This window comes from Schistocerca serialis, chromosome 2, assembly GCF_023864345.2.
Source record: "Schistocerca serialis cubense isolate TAMUIC-IGC-003099 chromosome 2, iqSchSeri2.2, whole genome shotgun sequence".
Taxonomy (NCBI): Eukaryota; Metazoa; Arthropoda; class Insecta; order Orthoptera; family Acrididae; genus Schistocerca; species Schistocerca serialis.
Window position 1 is genome coordinate 845,358,074 of NC_064639.1, and position 20,009 is coordinate 845,378,082.

General features: G+C 39.8%; 1 protein-coding gene across 1 annotated transcript; it reads left to right on the forward strand.

The window, feature by feature from the left end:
* Positions 1-594: 594 nt before the first annotated feature.
* On the forward strand, positions 595-18,655 carry LOC126458117 (transmembrane protein 147). Its single transcript, XM_050094947.1, has 4 exons — positions 595-827; positions 926-1,055; positions 16,471-16,692; positions 18,159-18,655. Exons 1-4 carry the CDS (start codon positions 751-753, stop codon positions 18,402-18,404), a joined length of 675 nt encoding a protein of 224 aa, XP_049950904.1. The 5' UTR covers positions 595-750; the 3' UTR covers positions 18,405-18,655.
* Positions 18,656-20,009: the final 1,354 nt, after the last annotated feature.

The window sequence follows — 20,009 nt, forward strand, 5'->3', positions numbered from 1 at the left end:
TTGCCATACAAGTTGGACACTGCATCAGTTGTGCAACGATGCTGGTATCCGTGCTCACATCAACATTCTCACACCCGTAGATGAGTTCCTGGACGTCCATACAGGAAAGACCAGGATCGTCGTATTGTAAGGGCAGCAATGGCATATCATACAGCTACGAGTACCACACCACAGGCAAAAGGGCTTGTGAGCCCAGACGTGTCAAAACCAACAGTTGTCAAATGTTTATTAGCAGTGAGACTACGGGCACACACACCTTTAGCTCGTCTTCCACCTAACGCCACAGCGTCGTCGTGCATACCTCAACTGTTGCTACAAGAGGATCACTTGGAAGGTGTACTGGTGCTGACCTCTCCTTTCGAAATTCGAACAAACGAAAGTTGCTGAAACTTATGGGCGCCAAGCTAGTAATTTAACTTCTCGGAATATCTGGCCAGTTGGCATGGTAGTGAGGCAGTACGATGTTTCCTCAGGCAAACTGTCTGGCACGGGAGGCGATGGCGGTAAGCATGTGCAAGTTTTTATTGCCTATGGAAGCCCAGGTTCAGTCGATTTCACAAAATGATCGATTATTACAATGAATAAACAAAAGTCTTGTTTTTTTTTCCCACGATGTTTGGTTGGAAGGTTCCGAAATTAGAAGAAACTAGACAGCTGATAATATTTAGGTTAATGTAAACGTGACTTGGAATGTTTATATGTAGCTGATACAAGTTATTTAGGACATTTGGTCGAAGTGTGTTTTAGAGAATGACGTTATACCATTTTGGAAACTGCGTTGCTCTCGTTTATGTTCCTTATTATCTGACTTACAAATATTCCGGACTGTGAGTATACACAATGTTTTTCTTTGTATTGATTAAGCCATGTTACCGGTAGCTGTTAACTCACATGAACAACCACTACATAAAAATCTGTGTTACAGATCCGAATATGGTGCCTTTTGGAAATGTGTTCAGGCAGGAGGCATATATGTGTTTACTCAGCTTTGTAAAATGCTTGTGTTGGCTACCTTTTTCCCAGCTAGCGACGTTGGTGGACAAGACGTGATAGCGGTATGTGGAACTAATTAATTCCAACCAGATCTGAGCCAGTTTTCTAACGAAGAACACCGTAATGTTTTCTTGACAATACGTAAAACAACTTGAAACATTAATTTACGAGAATAAACACTATTGGAAGAGACTACCTTTTTGGAAAAAAATGGTTTCATGTTCACGTACAGGCAATTTTCTCTCAAGTGCCAAAACTTTGTTTTATTAATGTAGGTGTTCATGTTTCATATAGAAGCCAACAAATTAATGTGCTAAATGGTTCTTTGAAGATTATCTTCATTTTCTTGATATGTTATCTGATCAAATGAGTGTAACAGATGTTTTTATGCCATAGACAATAATTTTTTTCCAAGCCCTATTTATATCATGTCTGTGGTTCTTGAATAGAGTTGGTGACACACCACATCCTTTTCTAATTACCTGTGTCATCTTTAATTGTTTAGATCTTCAATTTAATGTTTAAATTTTTGTAAAGAGCTTTTACAGAGATATTTTCTTTCATAATCTGCTACTGTAGGTGTATATTGACTTTGTTATAAGCTTTTTCATAATTGACAAACGCTATGCGTGTCACTAGGTTACAGTTATTCCTTTTCTGGAGTTGTTGTTTTATACTAATATCATGAATGTGGGATCATCTGTTTCAAAATTGTATTTGTTCCTCTTGTAAAACTGTATCAGAGGTAGGATGCAATCTTTTATTTAATACAGTGCTGTAGATTTTATAGCCTGTGTTAATGAGGCTGATTCCTGTACAGGTGTTTGGGTTACTTTTCTTGTCTTTCTCAAATATGGAGAACATTTTAGCCAGGTACCTCCATGTTTAAAAAGTTTGATATTTATTCCATCTGTCCAACTTGCAGATAAAGAAGAAAATTCAATATGAGCTGTCAGATTTGACCACTGACATAGGAACTGCTCGACAAAAGGCATTAACAACATGGCAGTTTAAAATGATATAGATAGCTGTTTCTTCAACTGAGCTAAGATACAAATCAGTCTGTCACTACAGCCAGGCCTTTTGAGTTTCACATTCATTGCCTTCACCAACACACTACCAAACTGTCACCTCCCAACCTAACCAAGACCTCAGGCAAAGCGCAGAATAGTCTTTCCGAACAGCCAAGTTTCTTTGCTTTCACTCTTGTTGACTTCACCTAGTAACAAAACTGAGTATACACTCCAAAATGATTGCAGCAGGCATTGTCACTCATATCCAATATACCTCTTGACCCCATTGCTTTTCTGTCCTTCAATTTTTGTATTGTTATGTCTAATTCATATATTTCAGTGACATTCGTTTTCTTTGATTGCACAATTTTCACAGTATTTCTCTTCTGCTGAATTGTCAACCCAGAATTTTGATAATGGCGTTCTCATTATTCTAGAGTCATTATATTTATTGTGCCTGTATCTTTCTCATTTAATTCAGGTATCTTATTAATTTGTATTCTATTTATTGTCCCCTATGAATGTCATATTCAGTTTTGCTAATGAAATATTCCCATAATTCCGGTTTTTTTGTGGTATATTTCTACCTATATTTCTTTTCCTGCAGTATATTAAGGCAGGCACACATGTAACTCTATGCTTGACGAGCACATTTGAGCAAGCATGCACAAATTCCTGGCACCTCCACATGGTTCTAGTATGCTTGTACAAGTGTTAGTTTGTTTACCAGAAAATGTCAAGCTCAGACGATGAGGTGCTGGTTTTACATTTACATTAATGCTCATACTCTGCAAGCCACCATATGGAGCATGTCAGGGGGCACCCTGTACTACTACTACTACTACTGGTCATTTCTTCTCCTCTTCCACTCACAAATAGAGCGAGGGAAAAACAATTGTCTATATGCCCCTGTATGAGCCCTAATGTCTCATATCTTCATCTTTGTGGTCCTTATGTGAAGTGTGTGTGTTGGTGACAGCAGAATTTCTGCAGTCAGCTTCAAATGCCGGTTCCCTATATTTTCTCAGTAGTACTCCTCGAATTGCATCTTCCCTCCACTGATTCCCACTTAAGATCCAAAAGCATCCCAGAAATACTTGTGTGTTGTTTTAGCCTACCGGTAAGAAATCTAGCAGCCCATCTCTAAATTGCTTTGATACCTTCCTTTAATCCAACCTGGTACAGACCCCAAGCACTTGAGCACTATTCGAGAATAAGTCGCACCAGCATCCTATATGTGGCTTCCTTTACAGATGATCCACACTTTCCCAAAATTCTCCCATTAAAGTGAAGTCATCATTGACCTTCCCTACCACAATTCTCACATGTTTGTTGCATTTCATATTACTTTGCAAAGTTATGCATGGATAAATAAATGATGTGACTGCATCAAGCAGGAAAAATCTGAACATTATGAGTTTGTTTTTCCTACTCGTCTGCATTAACTTAACAGTTTTCAACATTTACAGCCAGCTGCCTTTCCTCACGCCAACTAGAAATTTGGTCCAAGTCATCTTGTATCGTCCTACAGTCACTCAACTTTGACACTTTCCTGTACACCACAGGATCATTAGCAAACAGTCGCAGATTGGTGCCCACCCTGTCTGACAGATTATATGCAGCATTTCTCTTGGGCACTCCTGAAGATACCCTTGTCTCTGACGAACACTCACTTTAGAGGACAACATACTGGGTTCTATTACTTAAGAAGTCTTGGAGCCATTCACATATCGGGGAACCTATTCCATACTTCGTACCTTCGTTAACAGTCTGCAGTGTGGCACCATGTCAAATGCTTTCTGGAAATCTTAGAACATAGTCGCACGAGTGATGCTTTCAAAAACAGTGCTGATTCACAGACATAAACTTTGAAGTATCAAGAAAATTTATTATATTCTAACTGAGAATATGTTCAAGAATTTTGCAGCAAACCGATCTTAGGGAAATTGGTATGTAATTTTGCCAGTCTGTTCTTATTGTCCTTCTTATGCACAGAAGTCACCTGTGCTTGGGACATTGCGCTGGGTGAGAAATTCACGATAATTGCAAGTTAGGCAAGGGGCCAAAGTTGTAGAGTACTCTTTGTAAAACTGAACTGGGTTTCTGTATGGACCTGGCAACTTATTTGTTTTCAACTCTTTCAGTTCTCTGTGCCAGAGATGCATATTACTGTGTCTACTATTACTATGGAAATCTGTTCGATGGTCAAACAACAGAATGTTTGTATAATTCTCCTGATGGAATGATTTCTGAGGTGCAAAATTTAAACCTTTGTCTTTCGGTTTGCTATTTTTATTATTATTATTATTATTATTATTATTATTATTATTATTATTATTATTATTATTATTACTTATGCTAGAAAGAGAGAGAGAACATGATATGTGGAGTATAGAGTGGCTAAAAATACGAAAATATGGCTCCCATATTAACTATTCATGGTAGAGACATTAGACTGTGGTAAACACACTATGGAAACTGTGTCACAATACTGTTGATTTACTTCTTTGTAATCTTTGACTAGACCTACGTTACATTACGATCTTTGTACAGAATATAATGTAACAGGCCCATATAAATATTAAATCAAAGCAGATCACTGAAAAATGCTTCCACAAGCCTCCCTATTCTTGGTACACATGCTCAAGCATCACATGCTTACGAAAATTGATCAAGCATCAAACTGTGTGTGCAGTGCCGATTCTTGTGCAGATTTATCCTACACATATTCAAGCATGCTTGTCAAGCCCCTGAGCAAGCTAGTCCAGCAGTGAGCACATTGGACTGGGAGGAATAGGGCTTAAATCCCCATTTTGGTCCTCCACTGTTATGTTTTCCATTATTTTGCTGAACTGATTAAGGCAAATGGTGGTACAGTTCCTTTGACAAGGACATGACTAATAACCTTCTCTATCATTGGCCCCTCAGAGCTTGTGCTACACCTTTAATGGTGTGGTCATCAATAGTATGTACAACTACAATCTTCTTTGTAAATAGTTCATCAGATATCAATTTGAGTCAGCCACAACAAGTTTAAAATGTTAACAGGTTGCATCAAGAACAGGAAGTAAGATGACAGAGGCAACAAATTTCAGATTTTGAAGCCATTGGCAGAGGCATGCATCGAGCCTGTGTGGCCCAAGTGCAACTACAGCCGTGACAGCTGGATGAGCCATGCCTCGCACTTCCTGGTTAGGTGGTGGATCCGCACTGAGACCCACCTAAATGCACAGTATCATAGCCTGGGTTCACTCAGAGGCCCATGTGGCTTGGCTGCTCATTGACTCGGGTGACCACCAGACAGGGAAATACAAAATTCTCTGTGGCCCATTTGCAAGCAGTTTTTACTTCGCACACTATTTTCCAGTGCAGTATTTCAACTCTGGTCTTGTATTAAATTGTATTTGTGTGAAAAGGCTTTTTTTCTTACACTTATATAAACAGGAAAGTCAGGAACAGTGTGATTCCTTAATCTTCTCCAATGCTTGTAATTGGTGTATCAACATTTTGATATGTTTGTGTGAAAACAACTTTGTACATCAGTAGAAAGCAGATAATTTTGTTATAGGTGATCTGACTAACTATCAAATTTTTGCAGTACTGTGTAAAGAATTAAGTTTTTATTGACACACATGGAAGTTAGGTGCTTATCTCATGGCAGAATTGTTCTCATATTGTTATCATTTTCTCATCAGCTACATCTTTCTGAAGCCAGACATGGACATATTTGGCAGGTATTTTCCTAAAAATCAACAGTTCAAATTTATTACTTCATGGACCTAACACAAGTCTGTGCAAGACTTTATCAATCATTAGTTTAAAAGTTAACAATTTAGGTGATCTGTATAAATTCCAATCAAAATCAGTTCTTTGATACCATTCACAATTTTGTAGTAGAAATTGATCTTTCTTGGGATGAAAAGTCAGGAACGTAATTAAAAAACATTTGAAGAGACTTGGAAAGTTTTCCCCAAACTATTTCCTATCAGATAAAGCCATAACAACTATGCTATGTCTCATCTACATATTTGTGTGAAAAGTTTCTTTTTTCTTACAACCCAGGTTATGAAGCAACAGGGAAAGGAAAACAGGGAGGGTAGCAAGGATGGAGGCATGGTTGCCAGAGGGAAGCCAAAGATATTCAAAGAGATAGAGGGGCTGGCCAGTACTTATCTCAGCTCAGTACAGCCGATAGATACACAAAACAGAATAGAATATCTTTGGCTTCCCATGCCTCCATCCTTGCTACCCTCCCAGTTTTCCTTTCCATGTTGCTTCATAACCTGGGTTGTGAGTAACTGAATCCACTTTCCCTTCTTCCCTTTCTTTCCCCTCTCTCCTCCCTGATGAAGGAACAAAGTTCCGAAAGCTAGGATTGTAAAAATTTTCTGTTCTGTTTTGTGTATCTGTCGGCTGTACTGAGCTGAGGTAAGTACTGGCCAGCCCCTCTATCTCTTTGATAGTAAACGTATAATAATATAGCTGAGGTGGTTTTCACTGATCATTAGAATTAGCGTCAATTCAGCTGTGTTGCTCAACATAATGAAGTAAGAAAGTTTTCCATAAATATTCTTGCCTCAGATAAATAAAAAATATTTCTCTTCTCATAACACTTTTACAACCTTCTGGATGAATTGCAATTGCAGGCTTTCTCGGCGTATTCCGGTGATGAACTATTCTTGGATGACCAGTCAAGTGGTGGCATCTTGTTGCAACATTTCAGTGGGTTTCGTACCCATCATCCTCAAGCGAGGTGTTGGGATGTTGTGCCACATATATCTATATAGATGCTTGACCACAGTCCTCTTCTGCAGGCGGGCCAATCACGTGCCTCTGGAAAGGGGTGCCGAGCGGCTTGGCCGGTGGTGGGGGATCACGGCGCAGCTCTGGTGTGGGTGTCAAGTCCTGGTCGCTGTCCATTCTGTCCATGGACACCGCCACCTTCAGAATGGAGCATTCCTGACGTATCTTCCCAATTTCAAAATCCCATGCTGTGCTAAGCTGAAATCCACTATTCTGGTTGACGATTGTTGTGGAGATGTATTTCCGCTGCCTCCTTGAAGATGGAGTCCCAGAATCCATTGTGGCACTGCATATCTTCTTCGTTTCTTCAAAGTTGAAGGTGTGCCCCTTGTTTACGCTGCGCTCTGCTACCGCGGACTTGCTTGCTTGTCCTCAGCACATGTTTCTGATTCGCTTTGTACAGTGCAGTTATATACACCATTGTATTTGTCCGGTGTACTGCCTTTCACATTCACGTGGGATACTGTAGATGCCCCACATCTGTAATCCTAAAGGTTCTTTGGTTGAACCAAGTATGTCCATTACGTTGTGTGGAAGATGGCTATAATACCGTGCTTTTTCAGTATTATTGGATTTTGGCTGTTGGCAGGCCAGCATAGGGCAGGAATGCCACACGATTTGCTTCATCTTCTTCTTGCTTGTCTCCTCCCTCTGGTCTATCAATAACACACGTCTTATCTCGTTTATATTTGATGGTTTAACAGTTTCTGTAAAAACATTACTGATGAGTTCAATTTAGTTCCACCGACACCAACCTCCCCATAGTTTGGTTGTAATTTCAAATCTCTAATAAGTCATAACATTGCAATTACTTCCTAACATCAAAGAGTTTCTATATATGCACCGAGCACTTCAGTCAAATATTATCGCAGCACGCGAAAGATCACAGTTATGTCTCTAAACAATTTTGTAATTTGGAATCACAAATGCGTAAATTGGCACGAAAGGGTGGTTTATTTCACAGTAACAATCACTTCCTAACAAGTCCGCGAGGAAGATGCTTTCCCAGGTGGGGGGAGGGGGGGGGGGGGATTTATAAATTATCTGCTTTAAAACTATTGCCAAGTTCCAGAGTCCATTTATAATTACGAATGAACTTAATTGTCTATCACTGTTCAATGCCTATCTAGAGTTGAGTTCGAGTTATCTAATTAAAAAGTTCACTTCAGTCTTATACCAGGTAGTCCTCTATCTGAATTCTAAACAATGTTATAGTTGAAGTCAATGTTTTGTTTCACTGCATCATAGTAGATCGCAATTATCTATCCTTGAAAAATAATCTAACCACGCCTACATATACGAGTATTCAAACAAGTCTGACCAGCTTCGGCTAACTCCCGTAATGTAGTGACAGTGGGTCAAATTTTCCTTAGCCGTTACTCACGATTCTCAAAGAGTACTCACACAAAGCATTCTATGAGATCGTTAGTTCTACTTTGCTAATTTTAATTATAATGATTTTGCGATTTACTGTGATTTTGAGTTTGATTTTACTGAGATTCTATCTTTCTTTTGTAAGTTGATAAATGACTAAGTATAAGGTTCTTGTTTCAATTACTGTTTATTATCCAAATAATAGTGTTAAATGGAACTTTGGTTACTTGTTCACTTTTCATAGAATTTGTAACTTTTTTTGGGGAAAATTTTGGGGTATTGGTTGCTATTTTTTCATTTTTCGTCTGAGGAAGTGTCATTACGTCCACCCCCCAGACGATTATCAGTGCATTCCCTTTTGCATACACAAGCGGGTGCTCTGATTATCGGATAAGTATTTGTACTGGTTGCTTCTTCATGGCTCAAGTATTTCAAGCATAAAATAATTTAGAACTGTTATTAAATATTGTCACCATGCACGATCAAATAATTGAAAATTGGCCTCATTTCATTGTCATATCTATGAATTGCATCTGAAAATTGACTTCATTCCATCATAATCATTACAAAATATTCAGTTTTATAATTCTGGTTTTTTTCTTCATGACACCCGGAAAGTGTGCAGACACGGTGTCTGGAACGATGGTCTGCAAGTGGTGGTCAGGTTCCTGTCGGGACGTTTAGCATGCAAGAGAGTTGGACCAGATTGTGCGGGCAGGGATCACAGCCTGATCATCTGCTACCTTTGCTGCGTCCCAGTTGTCTAGGCAGCAGGAACCCAAGCGACATATCATTTCAGTATATGCTACCTTGTAATTGGCAAGTAGCAGACGTACATGTTATCGTCTGCTGCCTCTTGATTGACTAGCAACAGACATATATCTTATTGTGGGCTGCCTCTTGAATGGCTAGCAGTCGACACAGTTCTTCCAGTTGGCTGCCTCTTGAATGGCTATCAACCGACATATTCTTTGCTTGTTGGTTGCCTGTTGAATGGCTAGCAACCAACATTGTTCTTTGTATCTGCTGCTTCTTGTCAGTTGCCTCTTGAATGGCTAGCAACTGACATTACTCTTCATATCCAGAAGACTGTGAATGTGTGTTGAATGAACAAGTGAGCCTCCTTTGCTCACGGTGTCGTCTTTCAAATGAGCAGTGGTCGTTAGACAGCGGCTCAAAGTCTCAGATGCACACGAGAAGCAGCAGGAAGCAGCTATTTCCCTTCTCGAAGGTTGACCGTATACTTGAGTGACCCCACCTCCCCCTCCCCCAGCAGTTTTACCTCCATTACCTCAATTACCAGCAGGGCTGGCGCGACGTGAAGGCACCAGCGGTCATCTGACGGCTGCTACTGGTCTTCCATACTCAGATAGTTGATACGGAACAAAAATCTCATTAATATACCCGATCACATTTAGTACACAACAGTCATGGTCCGTCTGTATGGGATTCAATCACACAAGTAACTTTTTTTGGGGAAAATTTTGGGGTATTGGTAAAGGATACATTGTCTTTCAGTCCTTGGTTTAATTTCATAAGTATATAAGTTTGTCTGGGCATAGAACTCTGACTCGCCTACCATCGAATTCTAGTTCAAGGAGATGATGTCTATCAGCGACTTGTATTTACAGTGCGCCTACCTCAGTACGTCGCACAAATTAACACGACACTTTTCACTTATACGTGTTAGTCAGCATTATTCAACTCTTTTCCACTGTGATTGTAACAACTCAGCCTAGTTAGTTTTCTGTAATGAAAACACACCTAGTCCTACCATTCTTTAGTGGCCAATCGTAACACGGAAATCGTTGTACCATTAAATGTTCACAAGTAGGGTTACATACAACCTCCGGTTACTAATAATTACTTAAGTCATAAATAAGGTATACAGTCTTGCGCTTAATAGTTCACGACTGGGAACGTTCAGTTTAGTTCGCGGTTCCGTCGCGAACTAGGTCACTCTTTTAGTTCATTAGCTCCCATTTCGATTTCCAGAAAGACAGTTCGCTCGCTTTGATACCGCTACTGCACATGCTCTTTTATTCGTTATGCTAGTCTTTTAAATAATGACCAGTGTTGCCAATGCCTGTATTATTACAGTTTTGTGTCGAGTAATTAGACTTCGAAAGGGCAAATAAACCAATTATTTACACAAATGGGTAAAATGGAGTAGTCAACTACTTTACTTTACATACAGTGCACTCATAGTATTTTAATTTTAAAATATATTTATTAGTTCATTGTAGGAATATTACTTACAGAATATGCTAAATGCGTCTTTTTTTGTGAATAAAAATACACTTTCATAAATAATTGACTTTTTTAAAGTTTTGGAACAAAACAAAAAATATTCCTGCTGTAGTTATAGGTTAAGTACTATATGGCACAAACAATAATACCTTTACCATTAACAGAAGAAACACTAACACAGCATGTGACTTTTTTTTAAGCCTACTGCGGGCTCTCGCTCCGTCTCGCTATTGTCCGTCGGTCTTCGAAAAATACGCGCCGAGCACTTCAGTCAAATATTATCGCAGCACGCAAAAGATCACAGTTATGTCTCTAAACAATTTTGTAATCACAAATGCATAAATTGGCATGAAAGGGTGGTTTATTTCACAATAACAATCACTTCTGTGAGGAAGATGCTCCCCCAGGTGGGGGGAGGGGGGGGGTGATTTATAAATTATCTGCTTTAAAACTATTGCCAAGTTCCAGAGTCCATTTGTAATTACGAATGAACTTAATTGTCTATCACTGTTCAATGCCTAACTAGAGCTGAGTTCGAGTTATCTAATTAAAAAGTTCACTTCAGTCTAATATAAGGTAGTCCTCTATCTGAATTCTAAACGATGTTATAGTTGAAGTCAATGTTTCGTTTCACTGCGTCATAGTAGATCGCAATTATCGATCCTTGGAAAATAATCTAACCATGCCTACATATACGAGTATTCAAACAAGTCTGACCAGCTTCGGCTAACTCCCGTAACGTAGTGATCAAATTTTCCTTAGCCATTACTCACGATTCTCAAAGAGTACTCACACGAAATATTCTTTGAGATCGTTGGTTCTACTTTGCTAATTTTAGTTATAATGATTTTGAGTTTGATTTTACTGAGATTCCATCTTTCTTTTGTAGATTGATAAATTACAAAGTATAAGATTGTTGTTTCAATTACTGGTTATTATCCAAATAATAGTGTTAACTGGAACTTTGGTTACTTGTTCACTTTTCATAGAATTTGGAACTTGTTTTGGGGAGAATTTTGGGGTATTGGTTGCTATTTTTTCTTTTTTCATTTTTCATCCAAGGAAGTGTCATTACACTGTGTGCGACTTTTTACTGTAGACAGTGTGTCCCAACGTACCATCCAGATTTCTCCTGGTTAAAATGTGCAGGAAGGATAGGCATCCGTTCTCTTCTACTTCCATGGTGAACTTGAAATTCTCATGTATGCCATTGAGATGACATAGAAACTCCTGTAGGTTTTCTTTGGTATGTGGCCACACCACAGAAGTGTTGGTAACGTATCTATGGGATGCCTTTGGTTTTAGGCCAGTGCCACATCTTCAAAGTGCTCCATGTAAAGGTTGGCAATACTCGGAGCTAAGGGGGAGCCAATGGCAACCCCATCTATTTGTTCATAGAATTTCCCGCCACATTTGAAATAGGTGGTAGTTAGTCTGATTGTGTCTTCAGCGAAGTGTCCCTCGAGAAGTGCTAAAAAATCATCCGGTGGCATGTGGGTGAAAAGTGACACAACATCAAAGCTGACTAGTAGGTTCTTCTCATCTATGCACAGCTCTTGGAGTACGTTTACAAATTCTGTCGAATTCATGATGTGGTGTGGGCAGTGAGCCTCAAGTAGTTTTGGTAGTTGTGCTAGGTGTTTGGCTATCCCATATGTTGGTGCATTTGTGGTGTTCAGACAAGTACACCATCAGAAGGCTTTACCCCATGGCACCGACGTCTCCACAATTATATGGCCTCCAGAAGATTCTTAAGGAGAAGATTCCACTACATCTGATACTGAAAAAGCACGGTGTAAAAGCCATCTTCCACACAACATGAGAAGTAAAGGACGTACTTGGCTCGACCAAAGACGTTTTAAGGTTGCAGACACCAGGCATCTACAGTATACAGTGTGAATGTGGGAGGCAGTACATTGGACAAATGCAATGGTGTACATCACAGCACTATAAAGAGCACGTCAGAAATGTGCGCTCAGGACAAATAAGCAAGTCCGCAGTAGCAGAGCATAGCGTTAATGGGGGCACACTGTTAACTTTGAAGAAATGAAGATGATATGCAGTGCCAAATAATTTTGGGACTCCTCTTTCAAGGAGACAGTGGAAATACGTCTTCACAACAATCTGGTCAACCAGGATAGTGGATTTCAACTTAGCGCAGCATGGGATTCCGAAGTTAGGAAGATATGTCAGGAACGCTCCATTCTGAACATGGCGGTGTCTGCAGACAGAAAGGACAGCGACCAGGATTCAATGCCCACACCAGAGCCACGCTGTGATCCCCCCCACCACCAGCCACGCCGCCCGGAATCTGTTAACAGAGGCGCATGATTGGCCTGCCTGCAGAAGAGGACAGCGGTCAAGTAACTACACAGATATGTGCAGCACAGCATCCCGACACCTCGCTTGAGGATGATGGGTACGAAACCCATTGAAACGTTGCCACAAGATGACGCCACCACTTGGCTGATCATCCAAGAAGATTTCTGGATGAATTTATTCCTGAAACAAGCAGTTAAGAAATTAGAGATATGTTATGACAGAAATTGGATGCTATGGAAAGGTATTATGAAACTTACAATGATATTGCAGGTAGCTCACGTACTCCATAGATATTCCATTATGTTTATTGGTAATGATACCCAGCTCTACTAAATACCCTTTCATTATAGACACTGCCCATCTACTAGAGACAGTCTTGGGTAAGTTTTTACTCTTGACTTTCACCACTCGAGAAGTGACTTTCCCTTATCTGGTCTTTTCCATCATCAGATACATGGAAACTTCAACAGTTTCGTCCTCCTCCGCCCACTATACAGAGGCACTCTTTGCACATTTAGAAAGTATCAATGCTGTGGCTTCATCCTCTGTATGCAATTCTGGTAGTAATACAACATCCTGCATGGAAGATGAATGTGTTATGTTGCATAGCTGATAATAAATTTGTTGCAGTTTTCATATGAATTTATTTCTTTCCACTATTACAGACTCTACCTTTGAGGATGATCCTACTGATAAAATGTTTACTTAGAAAACCTACTTGACATCATATATATACCTTGAAGGGCAGCACATCTTGAATGTGCTCCAACATAAACTTCATCTCTCTCAATTAGAAAAAGCTGCTTCAGATGAGGCACATGTGGTACTAGAAATAATGCAAGCAAGCGCACTGGCTTTGTTTCGATCTCAAGAAAGGTGCTTTTAGCAATGCTATTTTCTGCAAGTGATATACTGAGAAACACTGTCTTCTCTAAATACAATCTCTCATCCAGTTCTTAGTGTTTAAAATGTATAACAAAAAGTTTAAAATATATTTGTTTATAAATTCATTGTTTTATGGGAGTGTTTACTGCATTGTCTGCGTTCTTGTCAGTGTTCCTGTAGCTGGTTCACCCATGGCACCAGCAGCTGCTGTGTTGAACCACTGTCAGCTTCCATTGCCTTGATGGCCTCATGAAATAGTTCAAGGAACTGAATTAATATGTCAACTACCTACTGATCCCAATTCCCAAACAAGTTTATTTTCTGAATTCATGTAAAACTTCAGTTGTTTGTCCATGCTGCATAAACTCAGATTTTAGCATGTGATAAAAAGTATTCCAGCGAGTATCAACATGCTGCTTTACAATAAACTGCAACCACAAGCCTTTCTCAGGGCCACTCCTTTTTAAATAAATAATGGCATTTTTCATTGCTTCCAACAGTGTCTGAACATTATGACAGTATTCCAACATTTTGACAGTATTCCTGCCACCATTTATCATCAGTGGTGTGGTCTAGACCAGTGCCAAGGCAGTAGTTTTTGCACAGAAGGTGGTGATGGTTCTCAAGTGCCTTTTCCACAGTTGCGCCACCCGCCGCCACCCAGCCACGGCTCCCCCCACCCACCCGCCCACCCATCGATAGATGCGATAGATGGCTTGTACATAGCCTAACTTGCACATGTTAATTTCAGTTTCCTCCTATATATTTGCAGCACTGTTTTTCACATCATATGGGAACTCTGCAACAAACAGAACCCAGTTTTTCCGCTACAACTCTTGCAATATTGAATGCGCAGTGAGAGCCAACTAATGTTTTTTAGTGTGTGTGTCTGTCAGCTGTACAGGCACATGCACCATCTTTCATATCCTGCAGCACTTGGGGGGTGGGGGCATTGCTGTGCAATATTAGTTTGCAATTGTTGTTAAATTATAGTGGGTAAGGAAGCACATCTCTCTCACTTGCAGTGGAGTACTGTGCTCCTACTTTTGGGTATCTGCGCAAGCCTTCTCCTGCAACTGTGCTGAATGGCTGCAGATCTCTTGCACACATTCTTACACAATTCTCCAAGACAATTGGTTTTTTGCTAGTACTCGTGATCTGGCTAGTAGAAATAGTTCTGTAGGTATTGAAGTGTCACAACATACTGCTAGTACTGCCACCATCACAGGAAGCTAATAATGCATGACAGCTAGTACACTTAGCAAAACCTGCAGATTTATTTTGAATATTTATAATTTGTGTAAAATTTTGCCATACCATACTACTTTCTCAGTTCTTCAGACTAGTGTAGGTTCCTTCCTCCAGTTTCAGGGAACCTTTGTTTTTCTCTTCCATACATTTTTTTACCCCTTTGCTGTTCAATATGTATTTCTGACAATAATAATAATAATAATCCCAAAGTACAGTAAAGAAAATCAAAACAGTTGAGAGTTGCCTACACTGTAATCATTTCAGTGCCTTGCACTGAGCTATGTGTTTAGGACTGTAATATCACACTGTCCATTTTCCTGTTGCACTGAGTCCTGGTGACTTTTGGGGTTTGGCTGGGTACCCAAACGAGCTGCAGGCCATTGCAGCTTGCCGCACTCTGTTCACAGTATAGTTGAGCTTTACTGCCTATGGTGCAAGCAACAGAATGGAATGGAGCAGTCGGCTGCAGGCAGTCTCAAATGGTTAAATCTGGTAGGATGCATGGCTCTGGCCATTGGATCTTTCATTGGGAGTGAAAAGGAAGAGAGGGAAAATATTTAAAAATAAGTAAGTGTTGGAGACAAGCATCATTGAACTAGGTTATGCAGTGCTAATGACATTTGCATTTGGTATGGCCATTGTTTCCCTAAATCATTTAAGGCTAATACTGGGATGGTTCCTTTGTAAACACCAGCTGCTTTCTCCCAAAATCCACGCGTGTATTTTGTTACATTAAATTTCTGCCATTACAGGGACCACATTGACCACATATTACAGTTGAGAGATTAGCTTCAATTCATTGTTACAAAACATTGCTTGATTTCTGTATTTTTATAGGCTACTGGTTGCAGGTGTCTCACAACAAACTGCAGTCGCTCAAACCAACCACAAAAGCTTGGCAGATTTCGTGTCAGCCTCGCCGCTGGAAGGAGGTTCTGCTTACCACTGGAAGGAAGTTTTGCTTACCACATCTGGCATAGCCCTTTTACACATGGCTTCCTCCTCTGGGGGGGGAGGATCCATCTTTCTGTGAAGTTTGTGGCATGCCGCTTTCAGTTCAGCATATTGTAGCTACGTGTGTCCTGTATACTGATAATAGGACAGCCCTTGGTCTTGCTGGAGATCTGCCCACTGTCCTCGCAGATACTGATACCAGTGTTAAAAGAGTTGTGAAATTTTGTGAACTATCAGGCCTCAGCCCTAAACTGGTGGGGAAGGGCGGCAGACTTACAAACTGCTCTGCATGTGGGGCAGCCTTCGTCCCTACCCATGAGATTTCATGTTGACTTTTCGTCAGGGCACTGATGACCGTGATGTCGAGCGCCCCCTCAACCCAACTCATCATCATCCCCCCCCCCCCCCCTTTTCACCTCCTTCAAACAGCTCACATAAAGTGCTGCCAACATTGCTTTAAAAAACATGTAGTGGCATTGCTTCTGTTTGTGTCTTTTGATAATATTGCTATGCTTGTTACAATTTGGCAATTGGCTGTAAGTGCTCCTTTTCTGTTCTAATTTTTTAAATTTTTTTTAAATTAAAAGCAACAGGATGATGAAACTGCCCTCTTTTTCCCCCACAGGAATTCCTTAAGGCATCTGTTGAGGTTGCAGACCTCTGTGGAATGTATGCTGTGCTGGCAGGCATACCAGGCAAAGGTCATGCTAAGGTGTTGACAGCTGGTATTGGTTGGGCAGGTGCTGATGTACTGCTGACACGTCTCCTGCTGCTTTGGGTAGGAGCTCGTGGTGCTGAATTTGACTGGACTTATATACGTGCCTCTCTGGACTCAAATATCAGTCTAGTAAGTAGTCATCTCCATGTAAAATCTGTAAAAAATAGGTTTAACAATATCGCTTATATTAAGTGGCAACAGCAATATATGCCTTAAGTTGTTATTATTCTTTAGTAGGTGACAATACACTAGTCCTATTACTGTTCTGATGCTTGGTACAGTACAGTGACAAAGTTTGGGAGTTCCAGATGTCTTTGATTCTTTGAACTTAATGTTGCATTTCCCAGAATTTTTCTGTGATCTGCTTGAAAGACGGCACCTTCAAGTATCATAGCTGAGTAATGAGGGCTTAGGGCTTCTGGTAGTTAAAAGAAATGTAATATTTTAAATTTTTTTGGTATCAGTAACTGTATTGTCACCCAAAAGCTGCATGATGTACTGACAAGAGTGCTTATGATGTAATGACTGACTGAGTCCTTATACAAAGAGATAATATGGCAAATTACACATTCAGTTTTTTGTAGCTGGTTTGCTGTTGCCTTCTTGCAACTTACAGATGGTATTTCTAGAAATGATTGCATGATTATCAGAATGAAAGTAAGGGAGAGGGTGAAACCTTCAGCTATAACATACAATGCTTCTTTCAAGACATACTAATAGGATGCTGGTACTATCAAACTCATCTGACAATCAAACTTTGTTTCATCACAGAGGTATTGGGGCCTTTGTCTGCATGTAGGCTGGTAGATTTCAGATCTGTTTTGACACCATGGATTATTGCTCCTTTACCCAGTTTTTGAAGGTAAGTGCTATTGAGAAGGCTCCTAGGAATGGAGGTAAGAAATTTCTGGAAATTTAGGAGGGTGTATGGTAACTGGGAGGTGATCTCAGATGGAAAGAAATGAAATGGGTGATGCATTGTGCAATATGGGCATAGGATCAGTTTTGGTTCTTAAGTTAGATGGCAAAGCAATATCTCCATTGTAGGGAGTGTAGATCCTTGACTGGTGCAGCAAGGTTCAATTTAGGTATGGGAATAAAGGGGAGGCTTCCTATTGGGTCTGAAACTTCTTCCCAATCTACAAAATTTTGTGTTCCACTTTCACTGTTAATCCCATTCATCTGGGTCATATCCCTACTAAAAACAAAGTTGCAAGATTTCCACATAAATCCTCAGTACATCCTATTCAAGCCTGTTAGTGGTGTATTCTATCACATCCATGGCAAGGTTGCCTGTGAAAGAAGCCATCTACATATAGCAGCTTCTCTACAATCATATTTTTTAGAATCCATCTACCCTGAATCTCCAGTAATTTCCGTCCTATACTTGACTCTGCTCCTGACTATCTCCATCTCCTTCCCCAACTCAATCTGTTTCTTACTACTCTCTGTTAGATTTGTATTTTTGTGGATTCTTATCACCCTAGTTTTCTCTGAAGTCTTCCTTTTTCGTACTCCCTTCTCAAGGAACTTCTCTCCTATTACCCCTTATGTATGAGTGTTACTTGTTGCTACATACGTGTACGTTGTTTCAGGTTCGGCATCTTACAAGTGCAGTGTTGGTTTGGTTGTGGTCTCGTCATGACCTAAAACGCTCACTTCTTCCTGCTGTGTCTGCATTGCTGCTGCTCTGTGCCTACCAACTCCCACTGTGTGATGTGATAGCAGCCACTGCAAATGTGGGACCCTGGATGGCACTGCTGGTTCGTGCCGTGTCTACACTATGCCTCGCAGCTGCAGCTCTTTGGTTTTATGCAGGACTTGCTGGGGCAAATACGTAGTGTAGTTACACCTACACAGTTTTCAGTTTGTTTTGAGTACACAACTTGTGTGTGCTGTCAGTGAAGCTGAACTGCTGTGCAGCAGTTTCATCATATGGACTCAGACAATTGAGCTTGTTTCTCCCTGCAGTTTCAGAAACAATAATGAACCAAACTTTCATGTAGTCATGTTGCTAAACGATAGAAAAAGGTAATGAATTGTGTGATAGTTGTATTTGATGTAAATTAAATGAGGAACCTTTCAGTGGAAACACTCAACTTCACACCTACTTCCTGTTTTCCGTTGTATACTAAAAATTCTACACAACATTACAGTCTCATATTTTCTGCATATTAAGTTTGACGACAGCGGGTAGTTTATAATTGTTTTGGTATAGCTGAGGAAAGTCATTACTACTTGGTGTTTTTGTTCCTTGTCACTTCATCCCTTGTTTATATGTTGTAGTTGTGAAAATTATCACCAAGAGGAGGAATTATCTAAGTGCAGTGTGATTTTAGAGTGAAATAATATGACAGTGAATTTGAGATATTCCGTTATCCAAAAGGTTTTCATAGACTTTTCTTTTGTGGCGCCTTTTAAATCCAGATATTTAACAAAATTATTATTTTGGCACCTTTGTAACAGAATAGTGTTTGCTAGATTTGTACATGTCATGAGGAGAAGTGCCATGAAATTTATGCAGCTTTGGTTGTTTTATTTCACATTACTCTTAGTTTTGTTCAAAGATAATTTATGCATCAGGAGAATAATACTGCTACTACAAAGTCCTTTTTCATTTTATTTACTTATAGTGCAGAAAAGCTTGGAGTAAAATTTATTGCCCTTGTGCTGGTAGTAAACTATGAAAATGGCTGACATTTATAGACAAAATTGATTTCTAGTCAAAGTTTAAAAATTGCTTGATTTGGCTGTACAGTTTAATCTACACTCAAAAGTGCCCCATGGTGCATTTTGAATCCTTAATCATTTCCTTTCCTAGTATGGTGCAATGGTAAAAATGAGTGTTCTCTTGCATTACCTTTATATGTAAATCTAGCTTTTCATCTGCAGCTTCACCCACGCAAGCTCATGTCACATATATTGCATACTGTATATGTCTGAACCCCCTTCTGTTTTCCTATACATGACTCCAAAGAGGATGTTAAATTTATTTCTAGAATTCAGCCTTGTTGCATGATTTTTGGTACCAAAACACATTGTAAAAATATTAGCACCCAGTAGGGCCAATTCTTGTGACCTGGTTGATACACTTTACACACGTTATGCTTCATACTGCTAAAGTACTCCAATTAAATACAAGGAAAGGAATATCAAAAGCTGTTTAATACGTACAGACTGTTTCAGAATGTTGTTACAAATCAACCCCCTCTTACTCTCATTCCTGTTCCTGGGTAGTAGAAGTATTTTCACATTACTTTTATACAAAATATGAGTCATCAGTTTATATATAGAATTATGTGAAATGCTTTCATAAAAATAATCAGGAAAAATTTAAATCTCTCTCTTCTAATTTGAAATCCCCCCCTTCTCTGTGGCCCCCTCTCTCTGCTCAGCTGTGCCCATCCACTCATACAGTCTCTGGAACACATTCCAATACTACTGTT

What these genes read in the sequence shown, in the direction of transcription:
- LOC126458117 (XM_050094947.1), top strand. Translation starts at nt 751, where the DNA reads ATGACGTTATACCATTTTGGAAACTGCGTTGCTCTCGTTTATGTTCCT. An exon ending in ACTTACAAATATTCCGGACT is followed by an intron (nt 828 to 925) that starts GTGAGTATACAC and finishes TCTGTGTTACAG; the next exon opens with ATCCGAATATGGTGCCTTTT. An exon ending in GTGGACAAGACGTGATAGCG is followed by an intron (nt 1,056 to 16,470) that starts GTATGTGGAACT and finishes TTTCCCCCACAG; the next exon opens with GAATTCCTTAAGGCATCTGT.